General features: G+C 37.5%; 1 protein-coding gene across 5 annotated transcripts in view; it reads right to left on the bottom strand.

Moving 5' to 3' along the window:
• Positions 1-20,484, bottom strand: part of shc1 (SHC (Src homology 2 domain containing) transforming protein 1) — a 37,755-nt gene that overhangs the window by 2,937 nt on the left and 14,334 nt on the right. The window contains exons 2-12 of one of the 5 annotated variants that reach the window (XM_084089360.1): positions 15,618-15,782; positions 14,058-14,128; positions 11,883-11,946; positions 10,432-10,551; positions 8,514-8,567; positions 7,362-7,413; positions 5,758-5,884; positions 2,966-3,125; positions 2,314-2,371; positions 1,849-1,965; positions 17-252 (exon numbers count right to left, since the gene is read on the bottom strand). In XM_084089360.1, the coding sequence (XP_083945486.1) occupies positions 17-252; positions 1,849-1,965; positions 2,314-2,371; positions 2,966-3,125; positions 5,758-5,884; positions 7,362-7,413; positions 8,514-8,567; positions 10,432-10,551; positions 11,883-11,946; positions 14,058-14,128; positions 15,618-15,779 (1,221 nt within the window). In that variant the 5' untranslated portion in view covers positions 15,780-15,782. Of the gene's footprint in view, positions 1-16; positions 253-1,848; positions 1,966-2,313; positions 2,372-2,965; positions 3,126-5,757; positions 5,885-7,361; positions 7,414-8,513; positions 8,568-10,431; positions 10,552-11,882; positions 11,947-14,057; positions 14,129-15,617; positions 16,351-20,484 lie in introns of those variants that run through there. The other 4 variants (XM_084089361.1, XM_084089358.1, XM_084089359.1 and 1 more) reach the window with 4 other exon arrangements.

Genomic DNA, 20,484 nt, shown 5'->3' with positions numbered 1-20,484 from the left:
CCACCATCTTACTCACCACTCCCTCTGGATCCACCAGAAGCAGGTGTTTGGCTTGGCTGCCCTGCTGTCCAGTGAGGACGTACTGGCCTGGTGTGGTGCCTGACTCCCGCACCAGGAAGTCTCCATCCTTGGTCAGGAGTCTTTCGGCCTGCCTGCGGCTTAGAGGTCCGTGGAACCAGGGCTCGTTCTGCAGCTGCTCTGCCAGAGGGGGCGCCACTGCTCCCGACACCCCTAAAGCAGCATCAAATGGCTCTAAAAGACCGAAATCTTTGGTGAATTTACTTTCAGTTTTTCTATCTAGCATCTACAACTGTACTACTAAAAAGGTATTTTACACCTTGGTCATTCTAAACCCCGGGTCAACGGAATCCTGGGTCATCCTGCTTCTTAATTTACCCAGGGTTAACAATTAATTCTGTGTATTCATAAGCTGATGTTTTACATTGCACATTCCTAAACCCTGGGTTAACAGTCTTATTTGCATATTTGCGATGTCAGTGTCATTGTTTGGATGAATGCAGCACGCGACCTGCTTACATAAAAGCTCTAGCATTATTGCCGACTGTACTATCGAGTTTATATTGAATGGACATTTCGGACTATAAAGGCAAGAATGAAAGTGTCTTCACTCAAAAGGGCTTTTCACACTGCTCTTAACCCCGGGTTATCGTCATTCTAAAACAGCTTTTAACCCCAGGTAAAGGAGAGTTTCACACTTTTAATTTAGAAAACATGAGAGTTGGAGTGCAGAAGAGACCGTTTCATTCTTACCTTTATAGTTTGAAAAGTTCACTCAGAAGAAACTTGATATTACAGTCAGCAGCGTGTAATATGAGGACGCGCAATGCTAGAGCCTTTATGTAAACAGGTCATGTGCTGCGTTTGTCCAGTCAGTAACACTGACACTGCAAATAAGGACTTTAACCCAGGGTTTAGGAATGTGCAGTGTGAAATGGCAGTTTATGAATACCCAGGATTAACTTTTAACCTTGGGTATAGTATGAGCAGTGTGATACTTGAAATAAGTCTATAAAAATAACCCAGGATTCTGTTTAGCCGGGGTTTAGAATGATCCACGGTTAACTATTTCAAGTGTGAAAAGCCCTAAATTGTTTATTTCTATCAGCATTTTACATGCTTCCTCTCAAACACTGAGTTTACTGTTTATATGCAATGCGCTGTGTTTCCGTGACTGTCCAAAGCACGCAAATACGAGTCTCAAATGGTTGTCGGTTGCTAAGCATCTAGCTGTAACATTCTAACATCACACTGTTTTACACTGTACAAGTTTGGCACTGCAATGTGAGGTTAACAAATGATTTATTTTGGACAAATCAGACTGTACGAAATAATTACATTTATTTAAAACAATGATTTAAGCATTTGTTTGCATCATCATTTCAAAATAAAAGGGCCTAAGTGGAATTTGTAATGTATTGAAATGTTTTTATGTACTGCTGTTTATTGCTATGCTTATATTCTTATATTGATGCACACACAATATAAACAAATAACACATTCTTCCTTGTGTTCAATTAATGAAATTTATGAAATAAATGAAATCAAATTGTGGAAAATGTTTTATATATTTTGCTGTATTTTATTGTTATAGTGATGCATACAAAGAAATGATAAAAAAATAAATAAAATTATATATATATAGATATATATAGATATATATAGATATATATAGATATATATAGATAGATAGATATATATCTTGTGTTAATTTACTGAAAAAGTATGGAGAACATGTTTTGAATATTTAACAGCCATTTTAGAGGAAATACATAAATATCAGCAAAACGTCTTTTTGTTACACTATATCATCCAGCAAGTGTTACTCACTCATGTCAAACGCATCTCTGTGAGCATTTCCATTGGCTGCTGCTGCCGCTGGGAGGCGGGGTTTATCCACATTGACGTATGAGGGGTCATCAAACAAGCCTCCCTCCTTAACACCCACTGAAAAGGAGAGAGAAAGAGAGGCTAACAGTGAGGTTAAACTGAGTTAACCTTCAGGTGAGTGTGCTTAAGCGGTGCCATTCTGAGTCCTATTGTCAGCAAGGCCGGCGATCCAGAAGCCACCTCTCAAAGGAGCTGTGTAATAGGTTTGGGCAGCGTCCAACAGAGAGCAATGGACAGTGACAGAAAAACCGCTGACTCACTCTGCACAATGACAGTCTCAGATGAGAGGAAATTGAAATGTAGGGAAGTGTGACAATATAAGACTGACAAATACTATGTGGCACTATGAAGAAACAGGGCAGGGATTATTAGTGTGAAGCGTGTGTGTGTGTGTGTAAACCTGACCTGGTAGAGGAGGTAGAGGCTGCTTGTGAATTTCGTTCTGGCTGGGCTGTCCATAGGGCTGTGGAGACATATCGGATTAGAGTGTTGACACACATTTATTCACTAGTCGTGTTTCGTTAATGAATGAATCTGTGTTTTTGAATAAATATTTAAGTTAATGAAAATCCCTTTTTTATACACTAAATCATGTTTATACACTTAACTATAGTTCTTGTTCACTGAAGTCTCTCTCTTTTGAAGACGATGAGCTCTAGTTTTGAAATGTGTGACGGCTTTGGTGGCTTTTCAGCCTGTGAAGACTTACTGTACCATCATCTAATAGCATTCATTAGATTATATTAAATTATTTAAAATTAAATAGTAATAATTAATAATTGTATTTTTGTATACGTCATTTGTAATGAAAATGCTTATGATGCTTACGTGCTGTCTTCATAGATTTTTAAATTCACAAAATTTAGATTTGTTTCGAAGAACGTTCTATTGACCGAATCAATTCAATGACTCAATGATTCACTCATAACACATAAAAGACACTCATTTGTTGCAATTTAATGGTCACTGAACAACACTTTATTTGTGCACAGGTTCAAAAGACTCGAGATCAAATCAAACTAACTGACTAACACATGCTGGTAGAATTGTGTCTCACCAGCGTGGCTCCTGTACTGTGTCCAGGACGGTTTCTCATATCAACCAGGCCTCCAGGGGGAGGCTGTTTACCCGGGAAGTTATTGTAATACGGAACCTCTGGGGGTGGAGCCAAGTCCTCTTCCTCCTCCTCCCAGGCTGACCCATCGAAAGGAGCCATCCTAAGAGAGAGTTACAGTATTATTATATTTACATGGGCATGCTGTTTGAGTGATGTTAAATGATGTATTGCTTTGTTATGAAACCAGCAGTGAACAACCGGTAGAAGGAACAACAAAAACACACCAAATTTATTTTTTGACATTTCTAGTCAAAATTTCTACAAATCCTTAAAACAACACACATCATTTATTGAGCAGTGTTATTTTAGTATTATATAAACCATTACAGTATTCATAATATTTTGAAAGCTTTTTAAATTTTTAGTTCATTTAAAATTTTAAGTATTAGTCATTTTGTTATGTGCTTTTGTTATTTTTGTTTTTTTAATATTCCTATTAAGCATTCATTTAATTGTTTCAGTTTTAGTTTTTAAGTTCAATTTTAGTTCCTCAACTTAAACTTATTTCAGATAGTTGTTAATGCAACATATCATTTTCATTTAAGCTTAAATATTGCACCTAATACTTATAGGCCTGGTTTCACAGACAGGGCTTAGATTAAGCCAGGCTTAGGTCATAGTTAAATTAGGACATTTAAGTAGCTTTTATAAACTTGCCTTAAAAAAAAAAAAAAACAGTACTGATGCGCATCTTAAGACAAAACAATGGCACTGCACTGATATATTTTAAGATATGTCAGTGCAAGTTGCTTTCAGTTAAAACAGCTCAAACATGCATTTTAGTCTGGGACTATCTTAAGCCTTGTCTGTGAAACCGGGGGAGAGGCTATTTTATTTTGTTAGCAATATCAACACTGTTCTTGAGATACAACATTGCATAAGATATTAATACTTGTTTCCATAGATAGTATGTTGAATATAAAGTACATTTGGTATATCTGGCAGATTTTTAGTAATTTTAACTGGACATATACTCATTTGTTAGGATGTTTCACAGTGTATGATGTGGGTAAGCAGTGCAAATAAGATACAATGGCATTGAGTTTCAGCATACAGTGGTGGTCAGAATTAATGGCACCCCTGGTAAATGATAAAAAATGGCTGTAAAAAATAAATCTGCATTGTTTATCCTTTTGATCTTTCATTCAAAAAATTTGCAAAAATCAAACCTTTCATTGAAGTAAAATAATTGAAAGTGGGGGGTAAATCACATTATAAAATGTTTTTCTCCAAAACAAGCTGGCCATAATTATTGGCACCCTGTTATTAAATACTTTTTGCAATCTCCTTTTGCCAAGATAACAGATCTGAGTCTTCTCCTATAATGCCTGATGAGTTTGGAGAATAACTGACAAGAGATCAGAGACCATTCCTCCATACAGAATCTCTCCAGATCCTTCAGATTCACAAGTTCATGTTGGTGCTTCTTCACTTCAGTTCACTCCACTCATTTTCTATAGGGTTCAGTTTAGGGGACTGGGACGGTCATGGCAGAAGCTTCATTTTGTGCCCAGTTACCCATTTTTGTGTTGATTTTGTTTTGGACCATTGTCCTGATGGAAGATCCAACCACGGCCTATTATAAGATATCTAGCAGAGGCAGACAGGTTTCGATTTTTTATCTGTTGGTATTTGCTAGAATCCATAATACCATGTATCTGAACAAGAAGTCCAGGACCTCCAGCAAAAAAATAGGCCCACAACATATAAGATCCAGCAGTATATTTAACCGTAGGCATGGGGTACTTTTTATCCCTGTTTACACCAAACACATCTGGTGGGTTTTCTGCCAAAAAGCTCTTTTTTTAGTTTCATTCATCCAATCTATTTTTGGAGGAGCGAGGAGGATTTTTCTTGAAACCCTCCCAAACAACATGTGGGGATGTAAAAAAATGTTTTAGGCTTTCTGACCCCCAAGACTCAAGTAATCTCTGCAATTCTCCATCTATGATCCTTGGAGATTCTTTGGCCACCTAAACCATCCTCCTCACCGTCCATTAAGACAATATAGACACACGCCCTCTTCCTGGCAGATTCGTAACATCTTTAGTTGATTGGAACTTCTTAATTATTGCCCTGATGTTCAAAATGGGGATTTTCAATTCTTTAGCTATTTTCTTACAGTCATTTTCTATTTTGTGATGCTCAACAATCTTTTGCTGCACATCAGAACTATATTCTTTGGTTTTACTCATTGTGATGGATGAGCAAGGGAATTTGGCCTTTGTGTATTCGTCATATTTAAACTCCTGTGAAACAAGAAATCATAGCTGGACAATTTCATGTTCCTAGTCACCCTGGTGTGGTAAAAAAGGTAAATATTAATGGGAATATACTTCAGAGATATTTTACTCATAAAAATTCTAGGGGTATGAATAATTGTGGCCAACGTGTTCTGGAGAAAAACATTTATTTCATAATGTGATTTACCCCCCACTTCTTTTACTTCAATGAAAGGTTAGATTTTTGCGCATTTTTTGAATGAAAGATCAAAAGGATAAACAATGCAGATTTATTTTTTACAGCCATTTTTGATCATATTTACCAGGGGTGCCATTAATTCTGTCCACCACTGTACATAGTCAACAAGTCTATACCAACATATTTTTCAGGCTCTTAAGTGTATTTAAGACTCTTGTTTACATACAGAATTACACACAAAAACATGTAAATACACTGACATAAATGTAAATGTTTGCACTATGTGTTTGATCAGGCGCACACACACTTACCGATCATGAGGGGTAACCAGTTTGGGGGGGTTCTTCAGGTACTGTTTAAAGCGCAGTTCAAAAGCCTGACCTATGGTGCTGATGACCTCCTGAGCCAAGCCCTCTGAGCACTCCAGGATATGACATGCTACAAGGCAGGAAGTGATCATCAAACATCAGATATTGTAAATCAAGACATCATGTAGTCATTCCTTAAAGGTAGAGTTCACCCAAAAATTAAACATCATGTCATTCCAAATCTTTTGGGTAAACGATTTCTTTAAAGGTGCCCTAGAATGTAAAATTGAATTTATCTTGGCATAGTCAAATAACAAGAGTTCAGTACATGGACATGACATACAGTGAGTCTCAAACACCATAGTTTTCTCTTTCTTATTTAAATCTCGTTTTTGAAAAACACCCCTGAAAAACAGGCGAATCTCCACATAACACCAACTGTGACGAAACCGATGGGATCATTAATATGTACGCCTCTAAAAATTTGCATATGCCAGCCCATGCTCAGTGCCAGGCGGAACTGCACAGCCGAATCATCAGAAGTTCTGCAGGTGAAGAAACAAGCGAGGATCATAGGGAAAATGGCAGATCTATCTATAATCTATCTATAATCGGATACCGCTACAGTTTAATTCGAAGAAAGTTGCTCTGCCCATTTCACCCCGGACTGTTTTTCTAACCTGGAACAATATCAAGCAGCCAGGCTTCTCTCGGCGTCTCAAACGGACGAAGGGGGCAATTTCAACTAACGTTATATTCCCGCAAGCGGTAAGAAGTGATTTTATTAACGATAATTTACACTGTGTTATCTCCAGCGCGATATTTTTTTTTTTCCTCGAGAGACATCGTGGCTTGCAAACGAGCGAACGAAGCATGGCAGTTGCTCAGTTTGGATGTAACTACAAATGAACACAAAAATATTTTTTTAGCTCCTTCATCCGAGCCTCTGAAGAACCAGTGGGTTATGTGAATTTCTGATGTGTAATTGTTCAAGTTCAGACAGATAATCTTTCTCTCAAAGTCGTTCAACACTGTTTATGCATCAGTAAATCGCATTGCAGTGATAAGATCTTCATTCACGCGATCAACAGGCTGTCATCTGCTCAATGCTGGAATAGATCTAAATACTTAAAAAACTTCTCATGATTCGTTAATCCTGATAGCTGTAATAGTAAAAACGTATAATAGCTGTAATAGTAAAAGTTTTCCAGATAGTTCCACATGTAATGCCAGATATTTCATATGCAAGCATGTCAGCCAATCACAGCAGTGGGCAACAACACTGAAGTCTCACAGCAGACACGCCCCTTCAAACAGAGTGTTCAAACCAGGTGATGAAATCAGGCTAGGAAATATGCCTTTTATTTCTAAATTATAACAAATTTTGATCTAAAAAACATACTAACATTATAAGGGCACCCCAGGAAACATTATAAAATAATAAAATAATCCATTCTACGGCACCTTTAATTAAAGCCCTAATAAATACTGCCACATAAAACGTATTAATTCAGTATTTAACATCACTTCAAATAAATTGTACATGAAAGCAGTAATTTACATTTCACTGAAGGATATGACAGAATTCAATGTGAAAGTGTTTTTACCTCTTTGATTGACGGGGTCTTTGGCGACGTAGGCAACATACTCTGCTGTGTCCTAGGGAGAAATGGAAAAAAAAGGATGGAGAAGAAGAAAAGAATGAACAGGAGGACATTAAGAGAAATTAGAGAATAGACACACAGAACAAAGGGATAAGCAGAAGAAAGTAACCCTTAGTCGAAGCAGTCTATTCACTAAAGGGCAGGAAGAAGAAGAGGAAACAGTGGGAGAAAAAGAACAGACAGCAAGACAGATGAATAAGACAAATGAGCGAGGGATGACAGAATGAGACTGAAGCTGATAGATCCTTGAGCGAGATGAAAATGAGGAAATGAAATGTAGGGATGTATCAGATAACCGACTAAATGATTAGATGTAAATAATTTAAATGAACCATTAAATAATAATTATAATAAAACTACTACTACCCCTACTACTATTTAAAATACAAATTAATTTTATTTAATATTAATTTAAATTAAATTAATTTTATTTAATATTAATTTAAATTAAACATTTTATTTAAATCGATAATTAACTTAAATAATTATTCATTTTAAATTAATTATTTTGAATTAAATTATACATTTTCATATAACATTTCATTTCATTTAAATTATGTATATGTATATGTATATATATATATATATATATATATATATATATATATATATATATATATATATATATATATATATATATATATATATATATATATATATATGTACATAAAAATCAAATAACTAAATGTATTATTAAAAAAACATTATACTTTATTATTCCATAAATAAACCAATTGAAAATAATTATAATTACTTATTACTTATAAAACACATCCTTCATGCTGTCCTACAATACACTTTCAAGGTCTTCGCAGTGAATGCAAGCGTTATTTAAAGAGAAATGCTCGAACAATGACTACATTGAGACATTTTATTTTTAAAAGCGATCCAAGTGTGTGTGTGTTGTGGACTCTGGCTTTTCATGGCCATCAGCTCGGCTAATTACTAAACGGATTTGTGCTGCAGTTGATTAAATCAACAGCTGATGAGTTTAATCAATGAAATTAACAACGACGGTCATCGACTACTGATGAACATCCCTAGTAAAGACAGAAAGACAAGTAGAAAGATATCGAGAGACGGGGTCTGACTCACTGGATCTCCTCCTGATGCAAAAGAGATGGACTGCATGTGATGGTTGGCGATAATCTGTAGGGAGAGAGGGATGGAGAAGAGGACAATGTGACAAAAAAAAAGACAAAAAAAGTGCGAAAATGAGATGAAGAATGAGCAAATATTACAAGCAAAGGATGGACAGAGACAAGGGGAGAAACGATGTGGTGAGACTGCGGTCCAACATAGAGGAACAGAGCAGTTGTGTGCAGTAATTCTGCATGGTTTAGATTCATTAAGATAAACACATATCAGCAGGGCAATTACTCCAGGCCCTATTCTGGGCTCCAGTCAGCTGCCTGCTGAGCAGCCCGAACGCTGATAAACCTCACTGCGCTAATGCCAAACACACTGGCGTATAACTGAAGAATTATTAGCGAGGAAAAGAAAGTCCTGTGGTGCAGCAGTAAACAAGCCAGAGGATATCTGCTCCTGCCGAATACGCCAACTTTACATAATCTATTGGGCCTCCGGGTACCACACTTATAAACTTGAACTTATTTAAGTTAGTTAAACGTCGACAAATATATGAAGATTAGCCCCTTGGAACACCTAATGCAGAATACTTCTCATTTAGTCTACATGTTTCATCTAATACTTGCATTTCATTTCAATCAACAAAAATGTTTTAACACTTAGTGTTACTTATCGAAAATAACCGAAGGTCAGGCAAGAAAAAGGCTGCACGATTAATTTCTAAAAGATTGCGATCTTGATTCAAACACCCACGTGATCTTATCCCTAAACGTCAACGATTCGCCTGTGTCTATTAATCCTTTTATGATCACAGCGAACATTCAGTTCTGTGTTGGCCCTGTTGCTGACCCAGAGAGAGCAGATGTCATGTGTAGGTATCAAAAAGTTCAACCACACAGTATCGTCATTTCTGTAAAAGTTTATAGTTAGGATATAGAGATCAAAATAGACCAATCACCTTTTGAAAGCAATTTGATGCCTCAAATCAAATCAAATACATTGTTACGCCAGTATGTGCCGAAAAGAGACAGTTAAAAAGATGAACGTCACTGAATCAATCAAGAGATTTGTTCAAAAATGCTGATTCATCCAGTAATGAAACAAGTGAAGTCTTTATGAACGAGTCATTGAATCATTCAAATTTAAAAAAATATATTTAAAAATTAATTTAACTTTTTTTTATATATTTAGTCTGCAGCAATTAACATTTTGTCAGAACCTCTAGTAAATTACATTTTTTGTTTAGTTGACTACTCAGAATCATGGGAGAATCGCCATCTCTATTTTTAGCCCAAAAAAATTGTGATTCTCAATTTAGCCAGAATTGTGCTAAGATTATTTATTTTATCAGGATTATTTCAAATCATTGTTTTATCATTGTCTCAAATGTGTCTTCTGTGACCACTTGCAAAAAGTATCACTGCGCGTTGATAAAGTGCAAAAAGTGAAATGTACATAAAACAAAAATAATAATTATTCCACATTCTTGGATTTCTCTTTTCAATCCACACAGAAAAATCTTTTTTTTTTTCTTTTTTTTTAAAACCTGTATTTTAGCGCAATGGATGATTGACAGGATTGTTTGCTTTCTTATTTAGCACTCACAATTTGCAAACAGAGCCAAACTAGTGTTTACACTTTTCAAGGAAATCAACCTACTTGAATGGCTTGCTTATAGCTGTCTCTGCACATACTAGCACAACCAGGATATAAGAAAGTATTTTAACATCGCAAACTTCACTTTTAAGACATACAGAGAAACATTTATTTTCGAAAGAGATAGCATAATTCAATCCAACCCGTCCTGCTGTGGAGAGCGTCTGCATGACGCAGGCCGCTTTTATCATTATATGAGGGTAACAATGAATTTCATACAGGAAAGAAGGCACCATATTAATGTCTGTGTGCTTGTGTGACGTCTAACCTGTTTGCAGTCGGCTGCCAGTAGGTTCAGACTGCTGGTCGACACGGTGAGGTTGATTGTCATTCCAGCAAACTGGAGATTACTCTTCCCTAAGATGGAGGAGAGACAACGAGAGGAGGGCTGGAGAGAGACAGAAACAGACTCCATTATTTACACCACACACCAGATTAAAAATTTCATGGCAAAGATGATGAAAACTAAATATTTTATGAAAAGAGATTTTAATGGGAAACAAAGAACATTTTAAATAGTTTGGTCTGTCTAAGGCCTGTTTTACCTCACACAGTTCTTTTAAAAAAAAATGTGACTTTTTTACTTTTATTCAGCAACGGTGCATTAAATTGATCAAAAGTGACGAAGACATTTATAATGTTTCTATTTCAAATAAATACTGTTCCTTTGAACTTTCTATTTATGAAATAATCCTGAAAAACAAAATATCATTGTTTCCACTGAAATATTAAGCAGCAAAAAAAAGGAAATGGTTTCTTGAGAACCAAATTAGCATATTAGAATAATTTCTGAGGGATCATGTGACACTGAAGACTGGAGAAATGAATGATAAAAATGGTAGTTTTACAAATCACAAGAATAAATTGCATTTTAAAACATATTAAAATAGTTTAAGGGTAATAATATTTCACAATATTACGTGTTTTACTGTATTTTGATGCCTTATATAAATAAATGCAGATAGAAAATGCAATCTTTTGTAATATAGGCTTTACAAATTAAAGAAATGTGAAATACGAGAATGAACTAGTTCCGCATGCAGTAACAAACACTTACAATTCAGTAAATCTGCCTGAATCCAGAAGATTTAAGATGTTTAAAACTCCACTTTGGGGTTTAGTTTCAGTTTTGTGTAAATTAACTACCATTTGGATATGAATACGACCCTCTTCCTCATGTAAATTAAATTTCATAATGATAATGTCTGGTTTAGACTTTGAGTGGCATACAACTGATAACCATTTGAAATGAACAGCTGTTATTAAAGTGAAAAAATAAATAAATAAATGTGATAACCCAGAAATCACTTTATTTTCTGTACAGAGCTGCAGTAGAACACAACACAAGCCGTCTGCTACAGTTACGCTGTTCGCTTTCACACTATTTATGCATGTTGTGTGAAACAGGCCTGTGTTGATCATAACCCTTTAACACATAACACTTAAACACAACCCTGTAGGCAAATTGTGGTGTAGCACAACAACCTCTGAAATACCACAGTCTGACCAGCCTAGAGACAACACTTGAGCAAACGTGTGTGGGTGCGTGTGTGTGTGTGTGTGTGTGTGTGTGTGTGTGAGCATTTTTACTGGAAACTGGTTAGACCGTAGAACACTATGAGGTTTGTGAGCTGTGACTGTAACTAACAAAAGTGTGAATATATTGCAAGGCTGAAAGTCTGTGTCTGAGGAAGTAAGATAAGATAAAGTGCTGAATACCTTTCTCCTTCGCTGAGCTCCTTTGGCACCTGGTACTGCCTCACACACCACTGATATTGCCTCCCTGCAATACAAAACATACAGTTATAAACATACACACACACACGCTGGCTACATATAGTGAGGAGAACATAATCAGATTGTTAGATGAGAGTTTCCATCACACTCCTTTTCATGCATTCCCAAATTTCATATGGCTGAGGGACAATTACATTAGACAAATGGTCCAGTCATTCCACTTCCTGTCATCTCACACATGCAGGCTGGCAGACATGCAAACAAATACACCAATGTTCTTCACTTATTATTAATAATTACTTATTATTAATATCGCTATTGTTAACAAAAACTATAGCGTAGATGAAAACTATTAGTAGTAAATAAATGAATAATAAAAACTTAAAAAATAAAAATTTAACAAGCGAAATATACAAAAAAGAAACTGAAGTTATGAATATTCATTAAAATATGACTAAAAACACAAAATGACAGAGAATTATTTAAATCAATGATCAGTCTGATTTAATTACTGCCTGAAGCCTGACCTTAGATCAATGTATCTGTCAAAACAACACCCAAATAAAAAAGTAGCAGCTGTTTAATTGACACAAAAAAATGCAACAACCAAACTGTGATTTTTTTTTTTTTTTAAATGTAGCAGAATAAAAGCAGAATAGGTCACAAGGCTGTCATCTTTAGAACTTGATGATACTTTGACGTTTTGTTCTACAATGTAAACGTATACAAATACTCTTCAACGTCTTTTATTTTGATGGAAACAGCAGGGATGCCTTAAAACTTTTCTTCTGATGACTACAGCCGGTTTATAAGCGCTTCTTATTAGAAAGTTAGGGAGGACGGTAATGCATTGATAATCCAAATGCATTTTATAATCGTGAATACAGTGCTGTGCTTTACTCTGAAATACGGACGACACATATTTATTTGATCAAATTGTAGCCTTGTGATGACTAAAGTGCAGCATTTAAAATTAATGCTATTAGTTTTTACCGTTTAAAAAAAAAAATGCATTTAGAAAAATTTGTATAGATTTATAATAGGGATGCACGATATATCAGCTACCATATCAGTATCGGCCGATATAGGTTAATTTTTAATGTTATTGGCCCAATAAGAAAATTTGGCCGATATATTAAAGCTTATAAATAATGGATTATTTCCTTCAGCTGAGACACTTCAGATGTGCACTGTTCGCCATGGTTTTGAATTGCTTGAAATATGATTCAAAAAGGAAAATACAGACAAGTGCAAAATGTGCAACGCAAGTCTGTCATATAGGCTACATAACCACAAATAAAACTACAACTAAGTGAAAATTAAAATTAAAATATGAAATAAATAAATAAAAATGTGTTACTTCTTCCAAAATACAATAACTCAATACACACCCTATTAATGCTTTTTTCTTGAATGCGTTTCACCCTCCAGCGAGAATCGAGGATTATGCATGAAAAGTTTATCGAGCAGCTGCTACTGTCAATATTGAGAAGCAAATGTGTGTAACATCCATTAACAAACACACACGCCAACACTGAGAAAAGGGAGGAAACCATGATGGTTCCAGAGGATTCTATTAAAAGACTTTGTGGTTACACAGCAGGGCTGCTGCTATTATAATGCCTCCCTTCTTCCCTGATGTCTTTCTCCCAAACAAAAGCACAAAATTTAATTGTAGAATGCATGTTGCAAAGTGGACTAGCAAATAATGTGGTTTAATACAGCAAATGTTTTGCAGCCTCATGGTCCTACAGATAACAACTATTAAAAACTATTAAATGACACTCCATATGTGTACCCATATACATACATACAGATTATTCAAAGAAATGTGAGAACGGAAGAAACCGAATTGTTGTGAGAATAAGAAAATGGCTGTGCATGTCATTATTTAGCTTTCATCTCCTGCATTCTCTTTCTGTCACACTCTTTGAAAGAGGGACATTAATTTTTCATCAGAGGAGGGGCTTTTATCCGGACCAGTGCGAGAGAGTGTATGTTCGTGCACATGTGCATTAGGATATGAGGAGAATGTACGACTAAATCACTCCTGTGGGACGCCGTGGATATACATACACTGGATATTTGAGAGAATATGAGAGGAAGTGCAAGGCGAGAGTCAATGTGTTTGTGTGTGTGTGTGTGTGTGTGTGTTACCTGGTAACCTGAGTTCTGGTGTTGAAGTCCAGTGCTCTCATTGACTGCAGAACCTCCACACAGCCCATATACTGCAGCAAAGACAAAGACAAAACCTTCACTAAATGCACTTACTGTGTAATACCTCCAACCACAATTCAAAGCACAGAATGCAGCTGAGTGTTGCCCAGTTGCCTTGTGTCTAGATTATTGACTTGGCAACACATCTGTAGTGCATGTGGTTAAGTGTGTGTGTGGTTAAGTGTGTGTGTGTGTGTGTGTGTGTGTGTGTGTGTGTGTGTGTGTGTGTGTGTGTGTGTGTGTGTGTGTGTGTGTGTGTGTGTGTGTGTGTGTGTGTGTGTGTGTGTGTGTGTGTGTGTGTGTGTGTGGTTTATGAGAACTGATGCCCTAATTATGAAGCACTAATCAAATAAAGAAGTTCTCAATGTAGTTCCTGCCCATAGACTTGGATTCATCTGAAAATGCCACACATTAAAGAAAACAATACATTAAGCATATTAAACAGTCTGTTTCACTGAGAGAATTGAAAAGCAAAAGAACTACAAGCTGTTAACCAACCTTTGTCAAAATTAGCATTATTAAAAAAAACATTGCTGTTTAGACATCGAGGCAAAATATTAATAATAATAATACATTTCCACAGAGAAATTGCAAAAACTACAATCTTAAAGACAATGCCCTTTGTCTTTAAATTAATGTTTTGCCCAAACTCTTCAAAGATTTTTACATTTCTGTATGATCATTAAAAGAACCAAGTTAGGCTTCTTTCTTTGACCAAAAAGTTTACAATAAGTTAAATAAATACAAATGATTTCACTTTATTTTTTTTAAATTATTCATTTGTATGATTTTCTATTAATTGATCTCAGTCCACTTTACATTCATATTTGTTTTAATAAATTAATGTTGTTGTTGTTGTTGTTGTTGTTATTATTATTATTATCATCATTAGGAGGAATTGATTTTAACAGTACAATAGTAATAGTATAACAATATGAGAAAATTAGAGCATAAATTAGAGATAAAAAGAAAATATAACCACTGTTTGCCTATGCAAATCTCACCACCATGATATTAGGATGTTCTGGGCTGTGTCTGAAATCGCCCTCTAACACTGACTTTGGTAGCCTGCTTCCATGATTACTTACATATTACTTATGACTTACATGCTGTGTGCAATCTTTTTACTGTTCTTTTGTGTGGGTCTGTTCGGGGCTGTGACCAGTTCACACTTAAATATTAACTTTAATCAAAATTAAGCACTTGCAGTGTGAATGTAGCCTATGATATCCTGTACCCCAGATGTGACTCAGGTCTCTTGTTCAGCGTAAGTCTATGATATTTCTTTGTCCGTTTCATAATCAACCACCTGCGACACTACACCTCTCCTCAAGTTGCTTTTGAGGTAAACATTGTCTCCGTAGCACAAACAGTTTGTTATGAATTATACGGCAAAGATTAATACTTAAGTTTGTTCTAGTATAGTATTCACCACTAATTAAATCAATAGAAAAAGGGAAAAAAGGGAAACCCAACCCAAGACCCATACATGCATCTTACCCTGACAGAGTAAGAGACCCCACTGGTGCTGACCACATTGTCCGAGTGCAGCCAACCTCGGGTGGGCTTGTTGACAAAGGAGCCGTGCCGTGTCCACTCGTCTCCGCCGAGCTGGCCCCCTTCCACACGGGCCCTCCGCGAGGCCCCGCCCAGCCTGTTCATATCCTGTGGGGGACGAGGAGGAGGAGATGGGGCTGTTAGAGAAAGGAGAGGAAGAGGAGGAAGAAGAGAAGAGCTGGCGGCGGAGGTCCTAGTGTCTTCCGGAGACTCTCCCAAACCTCCCTGACCGCCTGGCATGCTCGCCGGCCTGCTGGAGGCCTTCAGGCCTGGGAGCAGAGTGGAAGACACGCCCAGCCGCAGGGCTCCCATCTTGGGGAAGAAGGAGCAGAGGGTGGTGGGGCTGTTCTCAGCCTGCCGTGGAGACGAAGGAGGGAGGATGGGGGTGAGGGAGGACGAGGAGAGAGAAGGAGGGATGCCAGGAGGGGTGAGAGGAGTGAGAGGAGCAGAAGAAGGGAGGGAGGGATTGGACGCCGTCTCGTCTGTTGAGCTGAAGGAGTCGCTCCTGAAGGGCGTGTATTTGGTTTTGGGGACGAGCTCCATGATGTCTCAGCCGTCTCAGTGTCCACTAAACGTCTTCAAATGTCTTTCTACGTTGCTCTATCGCAATCAATAACTTGTCTTCCCTTGTCTTTTATAGTCCTCTTTTTCTCTGCATCCACTGATTCCTTCATCATCGCACCAGAGAGTTTAGTCCGGAAAGTATCAAAAACAGGATGTGAAAAGACGAATGATGCATAAAGAAAAGTTTTCTGCTGTTGCCATACACAGCGTGTAGAAGGTTTTGCATCAGATCTCAAGTCTGCATAGAGCTTCTTAGGACACTATGAATCACTAAATCTAGTATGATTGTCATGAAGTTATTGGTATATTTATAAAAGTGTCGTAGACACAATCCATCTCAAAAGATGTTGTGTTTTATATGCATGCAATTGTGTTTATGTGTGTGTTCATTGTCTTTGCATGTGCTGGGCTCCACTTTACACACTCTTGTCTGACAGAGTCCCATAAAAAGCCTATTAGCTGCAGCTGAGACTTTGAGAGAGGAGGCTTCCGTCAGACAGACCGATCGATAGAGTGAGAGGAAGAGAGCGGGAAGAGATGGATGGAAAATGCTAAAGTACTGATCCAGCGAATGTGGATCATTTAATGATGATTCAAACTGCTTCGCTCACTGACGATTAGACCGGCACCGATCAACATAATCCTCTTTGTTTGGTTTAAAGACTTAATTTAGTCCAGGTGTTAAAAAGATGTAGGCTACACCAGGGATCTTCTACAGCAGGTCCGTGACCCCTAAGATGTCCGCTAACTACAGTGTGATTTGAAACAATCCTATTTTAGTGAAAAAAATTCAAATATGCATACAATATTAAGCTAAAGTGCAGTTAAATGTTTCATTTTTCTTTCAACATTAAAATGTATTAAGTAAATCTATAAAGTACTATACAAGTTGATTTACTCTGTACCTTAATAATGATGATTTTTATGGGTTTCAATAATCAAGGTATATTAATATGAAACTATACACGTTATTATAGGCCAGGCTTAAATTAAACACTTAACTCCATACAATTATAGAGGGCCTAAAAAGTTTGAAGACCCCTGATGTGTGCTATACAGCACCTAGATTACATGAAGGTTTACTTATACAGCAAGTCTAAAACTGCCACCTCACTTCCTGTCACATCTAAGAGCGCTTAGCGCTGACACATACCCATCTTTTCCCGTCAATCCCTTTCCCTCCTTCTCCAGATGATTTTGGGACCTCTGTCGCCAAGCCGAGCTCTATCCTTATCTTTCTCCTCCTCTTCCTCTCGTTTTTTCCAGATCACCTCAGGCTCTGCTTTTGCGCCCTCTGCGCTCGTCTCTTTGAGTCTATCCTCCTCTCTATCCTTCCTCTCCTGGAATCCCTCCCTCAACCTCCACACCGTGTATTCCACAGCGTTCCTCCTCTCCTCCTCCAGCTTCTGCCTCTCCAGCTCTCTCTCCCTCTCCAACACACTCGCTCTCTTCTTCCAGATAATCTCTCTCTCCTCCACGCCCCCTCCCTCGTCTTCTTTCCCGTTCTCCAGGCTGTCCTGCTACTCCTTTTTGCCTTAAAAAAAACACCTGAGCCTCTTTGTAATCTCGCAATAATTCACTGAATCGACAAACAAATTGTATATTATACACAGATAATTAACCCTGATAAACAACAATTTGTAGAAATATGATTTAGAAAAGGACAAACTAGACTTGGAAAGCCCTGAAACAGTTAAGTCAAAGATAAATATGGCTATATAGAAGACAACATGGGTTCGAGCACCATTTAGAGAACCACTGATTGTTTGGTGTGATCTGTGAAGAAGTTAAAGTGTGGCAATCCAGCTGCAAGGGAACTATGGTGTACCTAAAACAAGCACGTTCCAGCACTGTCAGGGTGATGATAATGAGACCTGATTGGCCAAATCTGAAGTACCGCCTCCAGAGATATGCTCATTAGATGCTAACTGGAAAATCAATCAGTCGCTCATTAGCCTAAATGACACCTCAGAATCAGGCAAACAGTGTTGGATGGAGCAGCTCTTTATAGATCTGTTTCCTGAGTGAAAACCTACCCTCTAAATGTCACTTAGCAAAGTCAAACACCAAATTTAACCAACGCACTTCCCCAGTGTAAAGCACTTTAAAAACCTCTGATAGAGAGGTAACAGTCTTGTAACCTCCTACAGTTCTGAGCTAACATACCAGGGTAACTCTAAATCTCACAAATGATTAGCATTTTTAGACCATTAACAGTTTCTACTGTTGCAAAGAACACCAGTTTGTAGCAAAGTCCAGCCGACTTTGGTCAAATCCAGTCTTGCTCTTTTTACAATGGTTTTCACTGCACACATTTTACATAGGCTTCCACAAAACAATGTGAACTTCTATTGTCGTGGCTTACTTTGTCCGTTCAGGTGTTTTTGATTTTTTGTCTTTTTAGCACCAGTGTGTGACCACAAAGAAGCCTCAGGGCTGCAAAGGGAAAGCGTGTCTTGCCTCGGATGTGCATGAACAAATGCAACACTTTTCAAGTTGTTCCAACAGATGTGACTGGCAGTCAAAGACAACAAGGCGGTCCCTATTATCTCAGCTGGAGTACAACAAGGCCAGAGGGACCCGGGGGATTTATGTGCACTGCACTGCACTTCATCTACAAAGCATCACATTAGTGGTGCTATTGGGCCATTCTTGCAGTGACATTTCTCACAGAGCACCTGTAAAGAGAACCGCTCGGACCCGATTGACAAAGCACAATAAGTTATGGGCCTGTGCTGCAAGTTCGTAAACTGCATCACAACGACATGGCACAGAATCAGAACTTTAGCACTGCAGAGCTCACTGTCTCCAAACAGCGTTGCTTTTTTTGTGTGTGCACTTACACAGAAGTGTCCAAGCTGTATTTAAGAGTTGCTCATCGTGTCATGAACTTTATTGACGTCAACACAACATGGCACAGAAGTAGCACAGTGTTTAGGAGAACCTGTACAGAGAAGTAGAAATCAAGCTGACTATATATATATAAAAACATTTAAATAATATCAGTAACAGTTTAACACACAATGGTAACCTAGCTTGGGTGTAGCACCTGTCGGTTAGGAATATGGCAAAATCCCTGTTTTGATATGACGAGTTGTTTCAGAATCCAGTAAACATGAGTGAACGAGTCGCCAAATCAACACTGGCTGAACTGTATCTAAAGGTTGAGAGGTTCCTGTTAATCTGAAGTAAACCAGCCACATAGAGAGACTATTGTCAATCACAGATGTACAGTAGCTAACAGACTAGCTTCTTTGTCTTTATGATATTGAGATTAGCCGTTTTGCTCATATAATCATAAAGGTAAATCAGATGTTGAATTAGTGCAGTTGAGCTCCAGCACAGATGGCAAAACCTGAGTTAAACTACACCATTTTCAATTAACATTTTCAAATTATAACATCATAATTCAATGATATTGATGGTCAGTGAAAAAAGCCAATGTTAGATATGGCAAATCTGATTTAGAGATCGACTGAATGAACAAAAAGTTTCAGAAAAAGCACCTTGAACCCTCATAAGGTCCAAAGGTTCGACTCTTATCTAACACTGACAAGATTGAACTTAAAGTCAGATTTAAAGCGTAACTTGGGACACTGCAACACACTTGCACTGAAGTTACACAAGACAAAGCGTGAGAACTTAACATGCCAATGAAACTGTTGCTATGGTACCAGACTGAGGAAAACGTGTGCGAGACAGAGTCATAAAATAACCCAAACAAAAGCCAACAAGTTTCGCCAACACAAAACCTGTCGACTCTCTCCGTGTCCAATCACGAGAGCTCAGAGCCAGCGAGAATCGATGTTCTGCAGCCAGCGCTGGCACAGGACGGGAAGGTTCAGCTGCTGCCGCCACCAACACCTCACTGGTGATTGGTGTTGACACCAGAACGTAGAATGAACCAGACACACATCCGAACATGCACAGAGCACAGTTGTGGCACCAGTCCAATGAGGAAATCAAATATTACTCAAGAGTACACACACACACTTAAGACTCGTGCATGCTTCCGGGCTAAAGACAGCAGAACTAGCAAACACTAAAAAGTCCTCCTGAAATCTATGAAATGTCTATCTACCTGTATATATTCAAAAGCACCTTTTATTATACACTACAAATAAAGACATCTAAATGTTTTGCATAAAAAAACCTGATTTTTGTCTGCATAACTCTTAAGTAACACCAAAAACATTGGTTCAATAACAGACAGCACTATGTACATTAGAAATATAAGAGTTTGTGA

This window comes from Abramis brama (genome assembly GCF_963993115.1).
Source record: "Abramis brama genome assembly, chromosome: 17".
NCBI lineage: Eukaryota > Metazoa > Chordata > Actinopteri > Cypriniformes > Leuciscidae > Abramis > Abramis brama.
This window is presented reverse-complemented; position numbering and strand designations above follow the sequence as displayed.